Here is a 20,525-nt window from a genome sequence, read left to right as displayed (position 1 = left end):
CTTGTTTGTGTGCCAGCATCGCCAGTGCTGATGCAAATTTACTGGGGTGGGGAGTTTTTCGGTTTTGGTTGGTTGGTTTTATTTGGGCTTTTTTGTTGGATTTTTCTTTTATTTTTAGACCAAGGTAACAGAGAATTGCCAAGCATTGTACTAGCATAGCTAAGCAACGTCACTGCTCCAAGGGGGTGATCCAGGTAGCACTGCTTTTGCAGGGGACAAGCAGGACTGTTTCTTTCAGCATCTTCTTGCACATGTCCCCAGATAAAGTGACCATGTAATGATGACCTGGCTTTCTCCAGAAACAGGAGGAACAGAACCATGCTCTTGAAGGATATGAGTCTAGAGTGCCTGTTTTCCCAACACCAAGCACACTTAGTGTACTTAGGGCTTCCCTCACTGTGTGCTGTATCAGCTTCTAACCTGTAACACACTGTCCAGCTGGATTTATTTGGCTGATTACACAGCGCAGTTTAACCCTTCTGTTGCTGATTTTAGCTGGCATTTGGAAGGAGGAGGTGTCTTAGAAGAGGTATAGAGGAATGGTCAGGCTGCAGATCTGTTTTTCTAATTGTAAAATTTATCTCAAGAATTATGTGGCAGGACCATGTCAGAACGGGCAAATTTCTGGCCTCTGGTGGTGCGAAGTTGCCTTGCTGTCTTCTTGCAGGTGGAACAGCATCAGCTCTTTGTTTTCCTCCTTAAGTTGTTAGTGCACATGCAAAAGAAGATACTAGACTCCCAGATGCCCAAAGTGTTCACCATCTGCTCTGGGTGCAGGGTAGCCAGCTCACTGGAGATGTTCCCTGACTCACTTTCAGCCCGGGGCTGCCTTTAGGATGGTGTTCTCTCTTAGTTCCTGGTACTCCTCTAAATTTGCTGTCCTTTTCAATTTACTCCCTGTGACAATTAAAGGAGTAAGGACTTGTAGCAGAATCCCATGGCAAAGATGGCAGGTATAAAAAAGAAATTGAAAATACAGTGGGAAGTAATCTGTGTTTCTCTCTTGTGATAGGTAACACCACTTCAGTGTAGATTGCATGCATTATACTGTTTATAAAACATCCCGAGGCTAAGAAAATTACTTGGTTTTATTTAATTAGGGATCAGCTATATTTAGTCAAATTAAAGGAAGGGAGGGGGAACGCACTCCAAGAAAATACGTGAGCAAAGTTAGACAAAGAAAATTTACTAGTCTACAGTGGAATGGTTCCCTCTGAGTTATTTCCTCAGTTCTCTTTACAGAGCAGTTGGATAGTAAAATTAGGAGAGGTTGTGCAGCTGAATTATGACTGTTGCTGCATGAAGGAACCTTACCTGCTTTATGTGAGCTGTAAAAGAAAATTGATAATGACATTTTAAAGACTTCAAAATATGGGTGGCTTAACATAGTGGTCTGGTATAACTGCTGCTTTTGCATAATAGAATAGTACAAGAGCTGGTCTATGGCAGATTTAGAGACTTTTCATTTTTGTAGAGCTACAGAGAGGCTTCAGATTTGCTATTATAAATTATGAACTAAAATAGTATATTTGAATTGAAATATTTTAATGATTTCCTTGTTGAACTCTTACAAAATCAATACCTTCCTATGAAGCAGTTGGATTTCATGGAATCGGCAATCCTCACCAGAAAGAAAAGTCAGTGTTTTTTGTTAAAACATAAACTTGCAGGAAAAGAGCCATTTTCAAAACAGCGAGGATGAGTCACCTTGCTGTGTTAGGTTTAAGGCTTGTTAGTTAGTGCCCCTTCCAAAGCAGGAAGGGTGCAAGAGTCCCAGAGGGTACTGAGAGCAAGCCTGTGTATTTACAACACATCTCCTGCTCCCATGGTAACTGCTGAAGGATATGAATTTATCCTGGGGCAGATTGGGTACCTTAGCTCATCCTGTCATGAAGGGAACATTTAACCACCTCAGGTTTACCATGAGGCAGAAATATTCAGCAGCAGTCAGCTTGTGTGCAGTAAATCAGAGCCTTAGTTTACTCCTGAGGATTTGCTGATTTATCATCAGCTAAAATAATTTGGATTTAACTTTTTAACATATTTTCTTTTAGTTCCTTAGCTTTTAATTTCTCCTGTTGATGGCCACATCATTTCTGTGCTTTGCCACCTGTCCATAGGATTTGACAATTACCTGGTCATGTCTTGGAACTTTTTCTGATGGCTGCTAGTTTTGCTGTGACCGCCTGAGGAAACGAGACATATCCAGTTGTGATATTTTTGTCCCTGTCCTATTTTGAAAACATGAGTGTGAAACATAGGAAGGGAGGATAATCTCTGTTTCCAACAGAAGGCAATGGAAAGTGATTATCTAGCCCTTTGTTTCTGTAATTTCTTAGTTTTTGTGGCTACAAGTCATGTGATTCAGGCTGTTCTCAGTGCTGCAATGGTCTCTGTACAAGAGCTGATCTTACATCCCACATGGGTGACACTGCAGCAAGTGGAAAGCTGGGTTTCAGGGTGTAATTCCAAATTTCTTGAACTCCCACAGGTTTTAATTTGGCTTCATGTTATTTGCAGAATTTTTTGTGTGTGTGATTTAATTGAGTAGTCAGTGTGAATTTTGTGGTGTTCGTGTGTATGCAAGGCAGAGGGAGATTTTCTAAGTGTTCAGTGTTCACATGGACATAAACAGGTGGGTTTCCAGCAGAGACATTTGCATTTGAAAACCTGCTCTTAACGGGCTGGGCTTTCCCAGGAAAAGTAGCACCAACAGTGAAACACAGCGATCGATCAGCATAGAATTGTGTGAGCATTTGATGGGCAAAATGTTGTGGTATAAAGACAGGGCCCAAGAATAAGCTCTTTGTGGCTTTGTTTCATTCCTGAAAACTGTGACTGAGAGGCTTTTATCATTTTCAAAAAATTAATCACCCACATTTTGTCTAACTTGGAAAATATCACAATATATCTCTTGCAACATTCTACATGCTGCTTCTTTAAACATATTTTGATACTAAAAAATAATTAATTTTTCATTTGTCTGTTTATATTTCCTTAACTCTAAAAGTAAAGTAATATTTGAACCAGTCCTTTCAGTCACAGAGCTGGAAGCGTGTAATTTAGTGTACATAACGATAAACTCTTTGAAGCAGCTTGTATTCACTATGGTTTTTTTCTTTCCTAATTTTAACTAAGGAAAACATTCCCTTACTTATCACACCACTTCTGTTACATGCCTCATTTTTCAGGCTAAGTTCCTTGTGGTATTTAAAGTTTATTTTAATTCTTAATCAAATGAACTGTCCAGAAAATACATCTGGAAAAACGTGTATAATAAATGTTCAAACCCACACCAATGGGGACACCCAGTGGAGACACTCTGAGTTGCCCAACGTTATAGCCAGGAGTGGGCCAGCAGCTCCTCATCAGCGAGAGGACTGCAAATACTTTTAACCACAGCGATTCTGAGGGAACTCTCTTTAGTTTACCTGCCTGCTGCTGAGGGCTCCCTTGGAGTGTCCTGGCCTTGCTGCCCTTGCACGAGTCTGTGCTCACTGTTGTGATGGTCCTGATGCACAATTTGCAATGGATTGTGCAAGCACCCAATTCCTTGGTGTTGTTTAATGTGACTGGGAATAAAGTGCAGTTACTGGCAATTTTAAAAGTTTTTCTCTTGCTGTTGCACATGCTGCCATGTTTATCTATTGGCCCTATAGATATTTAACATTGTGTCCTGTTGCGATGTGTTTGGAAGGTGATGTGGGAAGGTTAGGTGAAGATCCAGGACCATGGGGAGGGCACCTCTCTGAATTGGATCCTGCTCCTGTAGCATGGGAGATGTTCCAGTCTCAAAAGACAGCAACTCAAATAACCACTATCGTTTTCCAGTCTGTGCTGGAATTCCTAGTCCTCTTCCAGTGGTCAGGGCCTCCTTTCCTGCAGAGTTCTAAGTGTGGCCTTGGGAGAGACCACAGCAAGGACAGCAGCCCAGACTGCCTTCATGGATGATCTTGGTCGAGGAGAGGGTCACTGGGCCTGCCACTGACTTTGGAAGCTGGGAGGCAGTACTCAGTTCATCCCTGAGTTCATCCCAACATCTATCTCAGAGGGCAGAATGTGGAGTCCAGGTTGTTTATTTGTATGTACAATAAAGCTCTGCTTGGACAAGCACAAGACCCAAGATAGAAGCAGTCAGCTAGGCAGCATTACCACACATGCTCCAGGAACTGCATGCAAATGGAGCATCCTTTAATTGCTGTGACTGTGGTCATGGCTGGTTGTTTTACTTCTAGTTCACTCAGAAAGCAAGCATTAGCCTTTCCTGTGATGGGGCGGCATCAGACAGATGGGTTCTGGTGTGCTTTCTGGCATGCACTAGCTGTGGAACATGAGATTATCTGGGGTTTTGTCTTTCTAAGTAGGAGAGGAGGAAAAGAAAGGAATGCCTGCCTTGTTTTGATGCAGTCTATTCTGGCATAGAATGAAATGTGTAGCCTACTGGTTTTCTTATTGTTTGGGAAAGAAGAAACATATTAATTATAATTCTGCACCAGAGCCACCCAGGCAACTGGGAGAGACAGTGATTTTGACTAACACTATCACAAGTTGGGCAACAGAATTTTTATTAGATATAGCAGGTTAGTATTCGTGTTTAATTCAAATTCCAGAATATTTTCTCTGTGGCTAATTAAGAGTGGGAATTGCTGTGGCAATGGGCATCCAGTATAGCCTGCTGACTTTCTGTGCCTTCTCACAAAAGAAGACTAATAGTAAATGAGAGACAGGTTAATTTTACTTGCTGGTATTCCTGTGTTAGGCTTAATATCAAAGTAGGACAGTGGTTTTTGCCACAGGACTCAAGAGTGGGCAATTTTGAAGTCAGTGCTTGAATTCAGATGACTCAATGAGACTCCATTCCTGCTTCAGATGGTTCAGAGGCTCAGCAGAGCTGGCCTGGGGCAGTCACTGTGAATAGTCACCAGTGACTGTCCAGCCCAGGCCAGAGGTCCCTGCCTGGCAGCAGCCTGGGGCAGCTGCTGACAGAAGGAATGTTCTAGCAGACTTCACAGACTAAATATTTCTTGTTTCTTGTCCTTGCAGAAAACACCTTTTGCAGCGGCGACCATGTGTCGTGGCACAGCCCTTTGGACAACAGTGAATCTCGAATCCAGCACATGTTACTGACAGAAGACCCCCAGATGCAGCCAGTGCAGACTCCTTTTGGGGTCGTTACTTTCCTACAGGTACGGCCCAGCCACGATGGCTCTGACTGCCACCTCCTGGGCACGGAGTGCAGCTAACATTGAGCTGTGTAACTCAGATATTTATTATCCTGTCTTCAGTTTGAAACATGAACATGGGAAAAAATGTTGGGAGGAACACTTTTTAAGAGCTATTGTAAAGATAAATTCAAATTAATTCTATGGTAATACCGGTAAGTGATCCACTGGTTTCAATGCCAGAAAGAGAAGAGTTTGGAGCAGGACTTGGAGCTCTTTTAGCAGTACTTAATGGCAGAAATGTAGCTTGCAGCACTGACACAAATTAGAGGCTGAGTTTTCCTATATTGATCTACTGTTTAAGAAAGGTTCGGGTTTGCTTTGCAAAAGAAACATTAAAAACAACCCCTTGTGATTTAACTGCTGTTCAGCATGGGGAACTTCTGTGGCTAAACAGGTTTGCTTGCTTTCCTGAAGTCCTTCTCAGCGATGCTTCTTAGATATGGGCCACTTTGGATATTTTTAAATTGCATATTGGGTTAATAACCTTAGTGGAGGAGCAGCATAGTTTATGCCAACTGCCGATTTTCTTCATGCTCCATGGAAAATCTTCCGTCCTGTGGGAAAATGCAAGTGCCCATATTTTATAATTTAAGCTTCTAGTTGCTCCCACTTGTCTTTGGTTGTAGTCGCAACATGTGAAAGGAAGTTCTGTTACCATAAACCTGCACAAGACAACTGCTGTGCAAGGCTTTTCTGAGGTGCCCAAATGTCTGTGTTTTACCAACAAAAACAAGGTGGTGTGAGAGATTAATTAGTGTAAGGTGAGTTGTGGGACCTGGAAGGAGAGACAAAGAGCCAAGCTAAGCCGAATAATCCCTGGCTGACTCTCCAACTAGTGCTGTGTTAGTTCTCATCTCTTCTTTAGTGCCCAGCTGTCCTGAATCAAAGAACAGTCAGCTTGCTGCATCCTGAGGCCCTTGGCCTCTAATCTTCCACAACACATACAGTTGACTTGGTTTTCCCCTTTGTTTGATGCTTGTTGTTATGGATTTATTTTGACCCATGAGGATAAATGATTACAAAAAGCAAAGAATGAACACAAAATAATTTCCTGTTTAGAGCCTTGTTGTTTGTATGTAATTAGAGAGTGAAAGCCCGGGCAGGGATGTCTTGAAGCAGGGGTGATTGTAATTTAGACTGTTCATGGAGGAAGCTGGGAAGATGGGTGGGGATGAAATGCACCTCTAAGGGCTGAGTCCTGAGAAAGTGAACTCTGCAATGGGCAGGAAAAGTAGGGTGTGCAGAGCTGGGTACATGCTGACATGAAGGTTTTCCACACTGATCTCTATCAGTGCAGATATGTGCCCACAGCAGAAGGTACATCCTTCACTTCTGCTTGCTGCTCTTCAGAACTTAGTTTTCAGGTTTTTTTCCTCTTTTCTGGTAAAATATCAGTTGAACAGATTTTGACCATAAATTCAGTGTTGCTGGAAAAGACTTCAGAGTGTTGAGGAGAAAATAGAAGGCCATGGCTAAAAATATTTTTCATCTCAGAGTGAATCATTGTGCTCAAAGGCACAAGCCAGCGGTTGATACAGCAGGAAGAAACTGCCTTCTGCTATCAGCTGAAGGGTGTTTCACCCCTTCGTTTGAAGCAGCTGATCTCAGCTGCTGTTAGAGAGACATCTGGTATTGCTCAGTGTGGCAGCTCCTATCCTGAAAAGCAAACACACCCTGCTTTATACAGGAAGGCAGAAGTCTGCAGTTGCCTGCAGTGACAAGTGGATTATGTGGTGTGTAAGCAGCTTTACTTTATGGTGCTGTGTAAGATGTAACCAGTCAGCAAACTGAGTTGGTCAAGGATTTTATGAGCACCAAAGCAATCCCATATGGCAGCAAGTCCCTTGCCTGGTTGAGATTGCTTGTGCAGTATTTCATTTGCCCCTAGCAATTGGTTGACAGAGCCCTGTTTGTATGTGCTCAGACCCTAACTTGTCTTGCTCCATCCTGTCTGTGTGGACTTGATTGAAAAGTCGAGCAGACTAGTCTATAACCTGATTTGTTACCAGACCCTCCTCATTATTAAATTCACACACTCTTTACAAGATTAAATGTTACATGACTAGGGCACATCCCATGGTAAATGTAAAGAGAGACTGCAAGGACTTGTGGGATCCCACTGTTGTCTCAGGCTCCACTTGTCCTGACATATCTAGTTAGATTTAAAAAATTGTGCTTCTCTGTATCTGCACTCTTTGATCCCATACTGCGTGGCACATTTTCTCCACAGTTCTTTCATGGTTCCCACCCAGTTTAGTATCTCTGTTGTTATTTATTACAGATTGTTGGGGTTTGCACTGAGGAACTACATGCAGCTCAGCAGTGGAATGGTCAAGGGATCTTGGAACTGCTTCGGACTGTCCCGCTGTAAGTGGTCATATAGCCCATATGGGGGAGCATTTCCATAGAAAAGAATTCAGTTGTTTATTTTTTATTAACAATCTTTAACTTGCTGATGGAACTTATTTAATCTGTGCTGTAGCAAGAGATGGGAATTCATTGTAAATCTGTTCTCACACACAGACACTTAGATGGCAAATTAATGCATGTGGAAGTCCACATGTTCAGGGTGAAAGAGAATGAGGCCTTGAAAGCCCAATTTCCTTCCTCTTATGCCTGCAGGGTTTTCTCATTGGCTGTTCCTGGGATAACTGTTACTGGTGACCTCGCTGTTTAGTTCAAAGAAAGGAAGGAGAGGGTCTGGCTTACAAAGCTGTGTGAAAGTGAAAAAGTCACTCTCAAATTTGGTCCACACTTGGTGGGCCAGTTTGCAGCAGGAAAAGCATTTATGAAAGTAAAGTTCATTGTTTTGCCATGGGAGAAATAACAAAGATGTTTGGTTGAGGAAGAGATGGATTTTAAATGGTAAATGATATGTTGATGATTTGTTTGCTGCCAGGGTGTAGTTAAATCTTTTTGGCTTGCAGGCATTTCGTTTAGACATTTTTAAATTCAGTGGAAGTTACTGCCATGTGATTGTAACTGAAAAGACTTACTTTTTAAAGCAAAATAGTTCTGAATATTTGTTTCTGGGCACAATAGTACACTCTCTAGTGTCACAATAGCCTTGAATTGATTGATTATTTGGAAGAGCTGGACTTCTTTAACTTGAACTTTTCCCTTTTAGGCACAAATGCAGATAATTCATGCAAATGCCCTAGAGTAGAGTGAATTTGTCCAGCTGCAAGCTTTGTTTCTGAGTCCCTGAGACAATAAACACTGCCTGCAGCTCCCTTAGCTCCTCTAAGTCAATACAGATACAGCGCCTCTCTCCTCAGTCTGTTCTCATGTCGGTTTTTGGCTTTTGTGCTGTGGTATAAGCACCTTTCCAAGGAAAAAATGAGACCCAAATGTGCATGATTTGAAGGCAAAGCTGCAAACTGCTAAGCCATTGATGCGGAACCAGGGTAAAAGTCTCTTGCACCCCAGTGAGGAACTGTGACAGGTCACACCCCTGCAGTTAATAATTCACAACTTCCAAAGTGATGTGGAAAAAAGAGTGGCTATCTATGCATCTGAAAACCTGTAAAATATTAACTTTTTTTGCTGCCACTCTTAAGTGTTTCAGAAGACTAACACAAACTAGGCCAGAGGAGGGGGCTTTTGACTGCAATAACAAAGTATTGCATGAAAAAATGATTTTTTTTTTATGGCAGTTCCAAAAGACTTCATTTTTTACTTCAAATGAAAAGCACTGAGGCTGACTTCTGCAGTCTGGCTGCACTATGACCCAAAGTGAAGTCTCTGAGTATTTCATCTTCACAGTAATCTGTTTTTTATCATCTTTGTTGGGAAGCACCTTGAGCCTTCCAACTTTTATTGCTAATGATAACAAAGATTTCCCTGAACCATCTGAGTACTTGGCCATTAAGTACCAACTGAGCAAAATGTCTGTTGTGATAGTATTTATCAGAGTAATAAGCTCTTTGTAGTACTGAACGTGACTGCCAATCTTGGCAAAAAGTGCAGTCCCACTGGGCCCCTGTTCTATTCTTAGTTGTAATAGAGGAATAAATCTTGACTCCATGCCTTGCCCATCTTTCTTTGACTCAGGCTACGCTGGACTTCTCAGTCCCAGTTCGTTTCCTGTAAGATTAAAACCCCTCTCAGTCTTGTGTGAGCAAGAGGCCTGCACAGGGGATAACAGCCTGTGTCAGTCCTGACTGCTCTGCACGTCTGGGTGGTGCCAGACACTGAGCAGATTAACTCCTAGGTCATGGAGGGGTTTTATTATTTATTTATTTGGAAAATGTAATGAGCAAATGCATGTTGTGGGATGTATACACTGCATAGAGGGATTTCCAGGCTAATTTTAAACGCTTACCTTGTGCTTCCTTACACTGCAGGTCCACTCTGAGCACCCTGCTGGGGAGTTCTAATTAAAGAGCTCAATTGGTTCATTACCTGTCTTTATTTGTAGAGCTGGAGGCCCCTGGTTGATAACAGACATGAGAAGAGGAGAGACCATATTCGAGATTGACCCACATCTGCAAGTATGTGTTTAGTTTATAACATGTCATGTCTCTTGTAACAGCCAAGAAGAATTGGTTTAATGTTGTACAACAGTTCTAATATTTTCTGTAAAGGTGCTTGGATCTTCTCAATGTTTGTAATAATCCTGGAAGAGTCTTAGAAACTGGTTGCCCTCTTAGAGGTGGTTCAAGGGGGAAATGTCCAGCCCCATGTGAATGGCAGCTCTAGGAAGAAAGAGAAGGGAGACCAGGAAAATGGAATCTCCTATATGAGACAAATTGGTAAAATTTGGGCTGAATGTTTTAGAAAGGAGGAAGAAAGAAGATGAAAGACATAGAATAATACAAGATTTAGGAATGGTACACCAGGAAATTCCTCCTTCGTTTTATATGAAAGCATAAGGAGATATAACATGCAGAAAACTCAAAACCAACTAAGTACTATTTTTTCACAGCAAATGTGACAGTGTAACTCATCCCTGTACGATATCACTTGAGGCCAAGTAGTTAGTGTGGACTTAAAAATGATGGGAACCCAAAATTACCACATGCAGTTATTAATAATCCATGTAGGAAGATATGTTAAACCTTCTTCTTCAAAGTTCAATTTAATTTCTGAAATTTAAGTATAATAGGGCCTCTTTGGAGAGGTTACTGTATTATGAACTTCTCCTGATCCATGCATTTGGAAGACAGTTCTGCAATCCCTTCAGCAGAGCTGGATAACATGGTACTGGAGTACATTGGTCCCCAGCAAATCCAGTGTGGTGCTGGCCATGTTTCAGTGAATCACTGAATATTTGCCTTTAACAGAGAACTTATGGCTCAGCCTGGTAGGGCACATGCAAATGTGCATGTTTGGTACAAGCATTTGCTTATGGTCTGCATGTCTGTATCTGATTATTCTCAGTTGCCTCACAGCATCTTTTACTTTGAAAGCTTAAGAACAAAACCAAATTCTACTTTTACTGGTTTTAAGGATTTGTTCATCTAAAATAACCCCAGTCTGAGAAACACAAAAAATGTTCCACAAATATTCCACAGTGTGGGAGCTAATACAACTGAAAGTCCCATAAAGCTTTTAGACTTTCCAGAACCTTGCCCTCTCCCCTCCTGGAGGTGTTTCAGTTGTCTGCACACTGGTGATTCCTAATGATAACAGGGTTTTGTTCAATTTACTGTAAATGAAAAATAGCTCAGCTTACTGGAATCTGAGTCAGCCAAGGCAAGTTAAGGCAAATAAAAGACTACCTCTGCCTCGCCAGTGTGACCTGCTGCTGAAAGCTGCTACGTCTGTGGTCCTTCCGGACTTCCTCACATTGAACACATTCCTGTTTCTGTTCTCTCTTGCCCTTGCAGAAGCGCTTATGGGCAGAGGTGTGTGTGCACACCTCCCTCCTGCTCTGCTACCACAGCCCCCAGGGATTCATAGAGCAGAATCTGCCTGAGTCCCACAAAGAGCCTCTGCTGAGCGCAGAAGTAAGGCTGTGCCAGGCTGGCTTCAGCCCTGTCATGTGCCTCCTGCTCTAATTAGTGGGGAAAGGATAGTGTCATTTTCTTGGTGTTGGTAGAGGGTGTGTGAGAGCAGAAAGGCAACAGGGGAAGAGAGGTGGAGGAGAGGGAGGGAACAGGCAGAGAAACTGGACAACTTTCCTAGGAGCCAGCAAGCATGTTGTCTGCCTCGGAAGCAGGCAGAGCTTGTTTGGAGGCTGCATTGTCTCTTGTGGGAATTGGTTGAGGCCTAAACCCAGCCCTGGCAGCAGCAGCTGTACTTTCTGTTCGGAGTTGCTGAGAATGGATCCCAACTAAGATGTCATCCCAGGATGTCGGCAATTAATGCTGTGGCAACGCTGGTTGTTTTCTGTTCAGCCAGGCTTCCCTGTAGGCCATTCAGATTTCCCTGGCAGCACTGTGAAACAATTCCTGTCGGTCCCCAGCTCTGTGCTGATTCTCAGTGCTTTGCTTCTGTTTAGCAGATATCTCAGAAGAGAATAAAGCTGATTTGAATTTCCTGAGTTGTGGTTGCTGCTCTGCAGGTCACACTGCAGTGCTCTGGCTCGTTTAAAAAGGGATCAATGACTTATAAGAGCCTCAGAGCATCCCTCCCACATGCTGAGAGGAAAATGGGACAGAAATAGCCTTTCTTTGAGGAAGGAAAGAGCTGAACCTCCTTTGCCCAGGGCTCCTCCAGCCTCCTGTTCATGCTGCCCTTTCAAGGGGGGAAGAGCAGCCCCTCAGTCCAGGCAAATCTTTGCTGGCTAAAGGTGGGATAGAACTGTGCATTGCCAGAGCTATGAGTCTACACTGATTGGGTTTTTTTTTTTTTTACTTTTCCCCCTTTAACATCGATACTTGCAAACATTATGAAGCAGGCATGCAAATTAGGCGGCCTTAAGCCAGCTCGTTTCCATCAGCTCCCCTTGATCTCCAGGGGATGCCAGCAGAGCAGCACTTCTTCCCCTGAGGAAGTGCTCTGCAAGCCAGCTGAGCTGCAGATGAGAGTCCTTTCCCCCTCCCCGAGGCTCTGCACTCTGTCCACAGGGTCTGCCTGGGAGTGGGGCCCTGGCTGCAGGGATGGGGGAGCAGATCCCACCAGAGCCTCACAGCCCTCTGGCTCTTCTTCTCCCTGTCAAGAGCAGGTTTGGTGGCTCTCCAATGCCTCCCCCAATGACTTGGATAAAAAGTGACTTCGCTGACAAGTTACACCTCCCAACGCCAGCTCATTCGGGTCCTCACAGAGCACCATGGAGGGTTCCCAAAGGAGCCGCGTGCTAAATCTCACTTAGAGCATTGTCTGCACATGTAGGAACGGATGTATTTTTATTTCTTTTCCCACAACTTCTATTTCTGGGTGACACAACTAATTTTATGTTTAGGATAAAACAAAAGAAAATCACAGCAGATTTATTATTTCTCAGATTTTCCTATTACGTTTTCAAGAAGCCAGTTTCCCCTGACACTGGAGGAAGATGCTAGCAAGGGGAAAAAGGCAGAAGAAAGGCAGTCTGTTGAATGCTTAAGTCTAAGTTAAGACTGCTCTGGTCCTGCACTCAGCCACAGGCTCCTACCTCAACTTTTGGGCCAAAGAATGGGTTTTGGGAGGAGATCCAGATGAAAAAAAAAAAAAAAAAAGAGAGAGAGAAAAAAAAGAGAGTTGGCTCAACGGAAGGGGTAGGAGCACATGGAGGAGGGTGGGACTGAAGTCATTGCAAATTACATCAACTTAAACCGCTGAGCAACCACACCCTGAATGCTAGTGCTTATCTTTGAGCTGCTCAAATCTTCTCTTGAATGGTCACAAGAACAGGCAATGCTCTTCCCGGGGTGCAGCATGCACAGCTGGGCAAGGGGAGGGATTTAGTCTGGAAACTGTTTCTCGGGGACAGATTTTGCAAAGAGTAAAATGTTTGCACAATCTCTCAGCTTCAATGGCAATGTCAAACCAGAGGGTACTTACATGGAGTGGAGAGATCCTCTCCCATTGTCTATAACACCACTCTGCTCTCTCTTCAAATCTTTGAAGTTTCTTGGGAATGCCTGCGTTTTGAGGTGACTCAGATGAGAGATGCAGATCTTGGTGGTGTCACTGAACAGTACCAGAGGCAACATCCCTTCAGAAAAGGGGGAAGCGAACCAGGGAGGCTGGTTCGATGCCAGGGAAGAGGTGCCAGCCCTTCCTCTGTGTAGCGCAGCCCCGTGTTTGTTCAGCTCAACATTACCCCCTTGTGGGTCTCAGGTGGAAATTCAGACTGATGCCCATGTCCAAGGTGGAACTTCCTGTAGTTTTGGCTGTAGGTTAGGGCAGTCTTGCTGGCGACAGATGCACATGTCGTTGAGAAAATGACTGGTGCTTGAGAGCATCCAGCTGCTTATGATTGGTGTGTGACACATTCTGAGACCCAAACACTTGGTTACGTGCTTGGAAAGTCCAGCTTGCAAGGGAGGGAGCTTGTTTATTTGCCAATAGAGAAAGTTATGCAAAAGCTTTGACACTGGGAACAGGTCTGTGTCTCCTTGCACGTCCAAACTTGCATGTTTGTCCTTTATGGGACACCCCAGCACATTGGAAAGCAGGGATTCTCTGGGCGGTTTGCAAATGAAGAACCTATGTGAATGATGAGTCTCTCAGTGAGCTGTTTTCATTGTGGGACTCTTTGGTAAGGTTGGAAAGAGAAATTTACTTATTCAGGGGTTTGTTATCATTGACATATAAGAGATCGACTGCCAAGCTGTGCTTAATGTCTTAAATATTTCAAGTTGGTGTAAATCAGTGCTAACACCAAAAGAAGCAATCCTGCACATCCCAGGCCATTGATTTTCACCTTTCTCTTTCCTTGCTTTCTGCCTGCCAGGGCCATGTAGTGAAGCAGTGGGGACAGGGTGGGATTTCAGACCAACTTGCTATGAAAAAGGTTTGTTTAGTTCAGAGTGGCTTCCTGATTTGGCTCAATGTGCAGTTGCTGTTTGCTGACAAAGTACAGGGTGCAGAGAGTGGAAATTGCCCACAAAAGGGGGTCTGCAGGAGCTGCTGAAGGTTGGGCTGCACCGTGGTGGGCTCCAACTCAGACCCTCCAAAAAAGTCTTGGTGTTTTGAATCTTTTCAAGCAGGAGAGAGTTGACAAAGGGATTGAGACAGATGGCTCAAACCTGAGTGGAGTGAGTGCCAAATGTGCCTGGGATGACCTGAGCCGGCCACCAGAGGATGATGAAGACAGCAGGAGCATTTGCATTGGGACTCAGCCTCGGCGGCTCTCTGGGAAAGGTAAGAGGTCAAGAGGTCAGTGGGCCAAGTCACTGCCATGGCCTTTCAGCTTCTGGTGGGTCTGGGCAGCAAACTGAGTCATGCTGTGTCTTCGAGTTCATAACAAACTCCACAGCCATGGGGAGGCTTGGTGCATCTCAGGGCAGCAAAATGGATTTTGGCTTCTTTGAAATAGGCAGGAGAGAGGAAAAGAGTTCTTGGCATTATTTTGTCTAAATGCTTCTTTCAGTTTTTAGGCAAATTGTAATCTGAATCTGCAAAGTTAAACTGAGCACCTGCTGAAACCAGGACTGTAAACACCTGCAAGGTGAAGCAATTTCATTTTCCCAGGCTGTGTTTCCTTATTAACATTATCCCTTCTTGGGAGGCAAGTTGGACTGACACTGCACATTGCTGCAGCTGAACTCAAGGAATTCATGCAAATACAGAACTCTGGAAAGAACAATTAAAAAACCCTTTTGCAGTGAGATGCCTTCTCAGGGTAGAGATGTCATAGCCATTACACAGGCTTGAAATTATGCATATTACCTTTCAAATGGGGGAAGCAACATAAAATTTGAGGGCCTGAGATTTCCTGGAATTAATAATGGTTTCCACAGGAATGGCATCTTACTTGTTCTTAAATCCATGGTAAAAATTAGTTAAATACATATAGCATTTCTTCTGGCTTCTGTGCAAATATTTTGAACTGCACTGGATCTAAAAAGGCTGTTTTGCCTCAGCCTTGAAATGAAAAGCCCAAGAGAAGTATACATGATGAAATTGTATATCCTTCAAAAGATTTTGAAATAAAGTGGGTTTTTTTCCCTACCTAATTCTCACATTTCTCAAAAATAGATGAGGAAGCTTCTAAGAAAGGCAGGAAAATCTCCTATTGAAAGTATTTGGCCAGTAGACATTTCAGAAAAAGGTGGAAGTAACAAGACTGCATCTGAACTGCATAATTTGCAGCTTATTTTCAGATGTGAGCTTGAGGCTAAAGGTTGCCCTGCATAAAAATCCCTCCCTTTGTGAATCTTCTTTTAAATTAATCAACAAATTTCCAAAGCCAATTGCACAAATCTTGGAAACCTTCAAACATTAATTTGGGAAAGGAACAAATTCCTGTTATGCCTAATGGGAAAAATTATTTAGAGTACAAAGGCTTGGAAGTGTCAAGAGGTTCTGTGAGAGTTAGAGAACCAACAAACACCTCATTTATGAACATTTACAAAAGTACTCAGAATTTTTTCATCAGGTGGACTCAATACCAACGATTCCAGCCCTCCTTGCCTGACATATCAATGAAGCCCAAACAAGGGAATTCAAGCTGATGTTATAAAGTGATAACTCCTAAGGAAGTTCTGGAAGTGCAGTTAAGTGTTACCCCATAACATTTCTCCACTTCTTTCTGAAGGAGAAGAGTTTAGATGAAACACACCTGATATCTTCTTATGACTGTGTTGTTTCTGGGAATTCTAAATCATGTTTAAAAATTCTCTTTGCAGATACAGAGCAAATCAGGGAGACTTTGCGGAGAGGGCTTGAGATTAACAGCAAACCTGTCCTACCTCCAATCAATGCACAAAGACAGAATGGGTTGAACCTCGACCGAGCACCGTGAGTTTCACCCTGCACATTCACATGGTGGCAGATGGAGACTGAAGTGCTCAGCATGGAAAACAAAGTTAAAGCTGGGTGGGAGAAAACTTGGCAAGGGGAGAGGAAAGCTGGCAGTGAATACCTGCAAAGTGAAAAGATAGAGGGAGAAGAGTTGTTCAGGTTGTATAAATGGGCTAGTACTCAGGAGGGCAGCTTTTTATAGACAAACTGTGCTAATGCAGAGTGATTCTGACTGTTCTATAGAACCTGCTGTTCATGATCTTCGGTGTTTGAATTCAGACTGGACTGATTCCTATAAAAAGTACCGTGCTGAAAAGTGCTATGGTATCAGTAGAGATAGGTGGCATAGGTGACTGCTGATAATTTTTCCTGAGTATTTTGTTTTCAAGCTCATAATTACAAACCTTTTGCTTAAAATGTTGATTTTTTTTTCTTTTTAAGTGACTTTGATCTTGCCTTGCCTAAAAAGGGGGGTTCTATCAGTAATTACATGCCAGTAACACCTGGGTGTCTAATAGCAGTAGTCTAACAGGTGATTTAAGTGGACTAGGGTGGCCCATAGATATCTTTTGCAAGTTTTGGCTTAACTGAATCTATAGGAAATTACCTGTGGTTTCAAGCCACCTCTAATATCTGCACTTCTGTCTTTCTGGGCCTCTCACCTTCTCCTCATAGACTTCAGGTGCTAGATCAGTGTCTTCCCATCAATTTTAATGTTTTCATCTAAATGATATAGAAAGACTTGCATCTTTGCTGCACTCTTTCTCCTTGGTATTTCCTGTAGTTTCTTGGTCTCTGATGAACATCTGTGCCTTCTGCTTTCAAGAGTAAAGACCATCATGAAATCAGCTCTTCCCTGTAGTGCCAGGCAGGGACAGCACCCTGGTCTGTTTCAGTGCCTGTTTCATTCTTGATTCAGATATTTCATGAAGAAAATATTTCTTCTTGTTGTCCTTTCTTGTTCCATTTTGTGGGTGACTTCTGATTTGCCTAATATAGGAATGTTTATGAGTTGCCTAATCCTTTGGGGAAAGTATTATGTGTCAATTGCTGATGCTTTATGCTAATATGTAATATGAGATATAGGTGCTTATATTAAAATATGTCAAGTGACTTTCTTATTGCTTTAGGAATAATCTTACTTTTGCCATATAGTAATTATATGGAGTCAAATTCTGATCTGACTCAGAAATACTGAGTAGCATTTCTCTGCCTGCAAGTTGGTCACTTGGACCATTGGTTGATCCCACTGGCCCTGCTGAAAAAAATATAAAATTATACCATGTCATTTGCACAAGTCACACCCAGCCTTGGAGACCTCAAAAGTACTGGGCAGGATTTCTCACAGGTGTTGGGCTCCTGCATGCATCTGCATGCCCAATGTAATTTTTGAGTCCTCAGTGGTTGGGGGTGACCACAAACATTTTGGGTGCACATCAGGTCAAGGAGGCAGCTGATGGGTAAGCCTTAATGCTGGGAGGCAGTTGTTGCTTAGATAAGGGAGCTTTACGTTATTCAGGGTGAGATAAACAGAGATACGTTTGAGACAGAGTGGTGGAAGGTTAGCAGAGGTCTAAAATGAAGCACACAAATGTTTACCTGTGTTTTTAGCTGTTCTGAGAACAGAGGAAGGCAGGTCGAATTCAGAGCCTCACATCTGTGGCAGTGCTCTTTACTGCAAATCTCTCTTACTTGCAGCAGCTGTACACTCACCCTGCCTGAAGCCTGAGTGGTAGGAATGGCTGGTTCCCAATGTTTGCCTCCTAGGAGGTCAATATGTTTCTCTGAGGTCTATGGTTGCCACTGGGGGAAACTGATAGGTAGCCTGTTTCTCCATAAGTACTTCAGTTAAGACAGCCATCAGCCATGTTACTGTGGTGATTATTGGAGGGATAGGAGAAATCTCAGCTTGAAACAGCCTTTGAGAGGAATTTGGGAAAGATCATCTTCTCCTTGGGCAGTTGCTTCTCCTCTCCATGTAGCAGATACGATGGGACTTGTTCAATGCATTGACCATACCAGAAGGGATGGTTTGTGCTGGAAAGTAGTACTTACAACCTCTAACTAACTAGTACGTAAATCAGACCCGATGATTACCCTTACTGTGGCTAAAACTGATCAGTCAACACATTTTCCAGAACAGTATGGTACAGATGAAGCAGAAGAGGAAGATCTTGTTATGCCTCCGCCTTCCTTAATGCACTGTCTCAGCATGTCTCTTGCATTTGAGCAAAATTGCTCAATGCACAGTAAGTACAAGAGCATGATATGGAGACTCATCTCCAGCTGCTGCACAAGAATGTAATTTAGGAGCTCAGCTTTTGCATGCAGTAAAGTATCTACATCCATGTTCCCTCCAGGTACCTGCAGGGATAAAGGCTGAGACACAAAGGGCACAAACCCGGAGCAGATAAAACTCTTTCATAGGACTTCTGAGCACCTGAGATGAAGGACAATTTTGTACATAGATCTAGACCTTCTGGTGTGATCCTTGCTTGCATTGCTCGGGCCTGATAGGGCTGGGACTAAGGTCTGTCCTTCACTGTAAATCTTGTGTAATCAAAGGCAAGTCATTTAGCTATTGAGCTTCAGTTCTGAATCTATAAAATAAGACTAATAACAATGTCATCTTCTTGAGGCACTACAAGGATAAATATGTTAATGATTATGAGGTACTGGCTGATGGGAAGCAGGCTTGTGTGTAATCATATCCTGCACTGTACACACCAGATCATAAAGTATCAAACCTGTGGTTCTTTGCAAGGGTTCTGTGAATAACTGGTGCATTAGAAGTTATCGAGGAACTTGACAGGAACACTCTTTTGGGGTATGGCAAATTGTTTCAAATCTGCCTTGCATAGGGAGCACTCCAAAGCCCCAGGCTGTCAAACTTGCACCCAGCTGACAGTAGGATGTTAAAGTCTGACACAGACGCTAAGGACTTTGTGCAGAAGAGGAATGTGCTGTTTATTTATCATGGATTTGCAACCACCAACTGCTTTCCTAGTAGCTTTCTTCCCTTTCTTTTATCCTAACCCTACCACCCACACACAATAATCTATCAAGGTTTAAAGCAGACAACCTGTTCTGCATTCAGCATCATAAATAGTATCAGGAACACTCAAACTTTTGAATATTTATTTGTATAAAATGTAGAGGATCCAGATTCCATATAGATTTCCCAGTCTTTGTGTAGTTACAGTTTTTAGTGCTTATGCAAAAGCCTCACATTATTTGGTTGCAGATAGGGCTTGATTCAGTGTTTTGGCTCCAGCAAAGCACATACTTACATGTTAAGCATGCATATTACCAGTTGTTCACTGTCCCAGAGTCCTAAAAAAAAGTTCCTTTGAGAAAAAGCTGGTTTCTGTCAAAACCCTGCTGGGCAGCTGTAGCACTTTGATTCATTAGTGTTATTACCGTAGACTGTGTAGCCCTTTTTCTCCTAAGGATATGAATAAAAGCACACTTAAAGCTTAAAACTGCATCGGACATCTGTTTCTCAAAATGACTGTTGGCTCAGTTCATAAGCAGCCATTAAATCAGTTGATAGGTATTAAAAGAACATGTGAATTATTCTTTGGAAACATGACTAATCATTTTGAACATAGGTAACTGAATACTCTCAATTACCACTTGGAAAAATAAGATGTGTATGAATAGTGTGCATTTCAGTGGTGCATTATTTGTTTCTTAGGACCCATCAGTTAAGTCGGTGCTGCTGAGACACACAGAAAGGCAATGCTCCCTGTCTCCTGAATCGTGCAGATTGACTCTTGCTGGATACAGAGAGCTGTTGCCTGTAGGGGATGTTTAAATGGCAGACTAAACACTGCTGCTGTCAAAGCCTCAGTGGGCTGGAAGCTCCAGATGTCAAAGTTCAGTGACACTTGTGGAGTCTTTGCTTCGATCACTATTTAATTTCTTGATGTAATAATTTCTGGGGCCGAGTCTTTAGTTGTCCCTGGTAATTAGCTCTGTGCTCTCCTGCGCAGTAGGTGAGTAGTATCTCCACGTTACAGATTAGGACAGCAGAGTTAATTTGCCACAGTTGCAGTGAGAGTCAGCATTGGGATAGGGGAATTCTTGACCTTTTCCACCCCTCAAGGGCCCCCTTGATCACACAGCATTGCTGAAATTGATGTTTTTCTGCCTCTTGGCTGACTCAGACAGTTCTGCTGTGAGCTGAGGCATGGAGTAGAAACCTAGTGCTAGCACACTGCATTACTGCATATATTGAAGGTAAAATTCTCTGTAATTGTTGCATTTCATTGTGCCAGAATTCAGGTATTGCCCACGCACACCCCAGTGTCTGAACATGAGGTTTGAGTGATAGAAAAGGGTCTTCCAAGTCTGTATTACTTTGATAAGGTTTTTCCATCATGTCTCTGCTGTTTTTAACTCTCCTCATTCTGAAGAAGGATCAAGTAGTGTGGTTCATAGGCCTGACTCTCATATTTCTGT

General features: G+C 42.9%; 1 protein-coding gene across 3 annotated transcripts in view; it reads left to right on the top strand.

Moving 5' to 3' along the window:
- SUFU (SUFU negative regulator of hedgehog signaling) overlaps nt 1-20,525 on the top strand; it is an 89,162-nt gene that overhangs the window by 38,406 nt on the left and 30,231 nt on the right. For 2 of the 3 annotated variants that reach the window (XM_066323662.1, XM_066323664.1), the window contains 5 exons: nt 5,044-5,186; nt 7,507-7,592; nt 9,646-9,718; nt 14,303-14,459; nt 15,947-16,058. In XM_066323662.1, the coding sequence (XP_066179759.1) occupies nt 5,044-5,186; nt 7,507-7,592; nt 9,646-9,718; nt 14,303-14,459; nt 15,947-16,058 (571 nt within the window). The remainder of the gene's footprint in view (nt 1-5,043; nt 5,187-7,506; nt 7,593-9,645; nt 9,719-14,302; nt 14,460-15,946; nt 16,059-20,525) is intronic. The other variant, XM_066323663.1, reaches the window with a different exon arrangement.

Source organism: Sylvia atricapilla, chromosome 8 (assembly GCF_009819655.1).
Source record: "Sylvia atricapilla isolate bSylAtr1 chromosome 8, bSylAtr1.pri, whole genome shotgun sequence".
NCBI classification, from domain to species: domain Eukaryota; kingdom Metazoa; phylum Chordata; class Aves; order Passeriformes; family Sylviidae; genus Sylvia; species Sylvia atricapilla.
The sequence above is the reverse complement of the archived record's forward strand: the minus strand, read 5'-3'. Positions and strand labels throughout refer to the sequence as shown.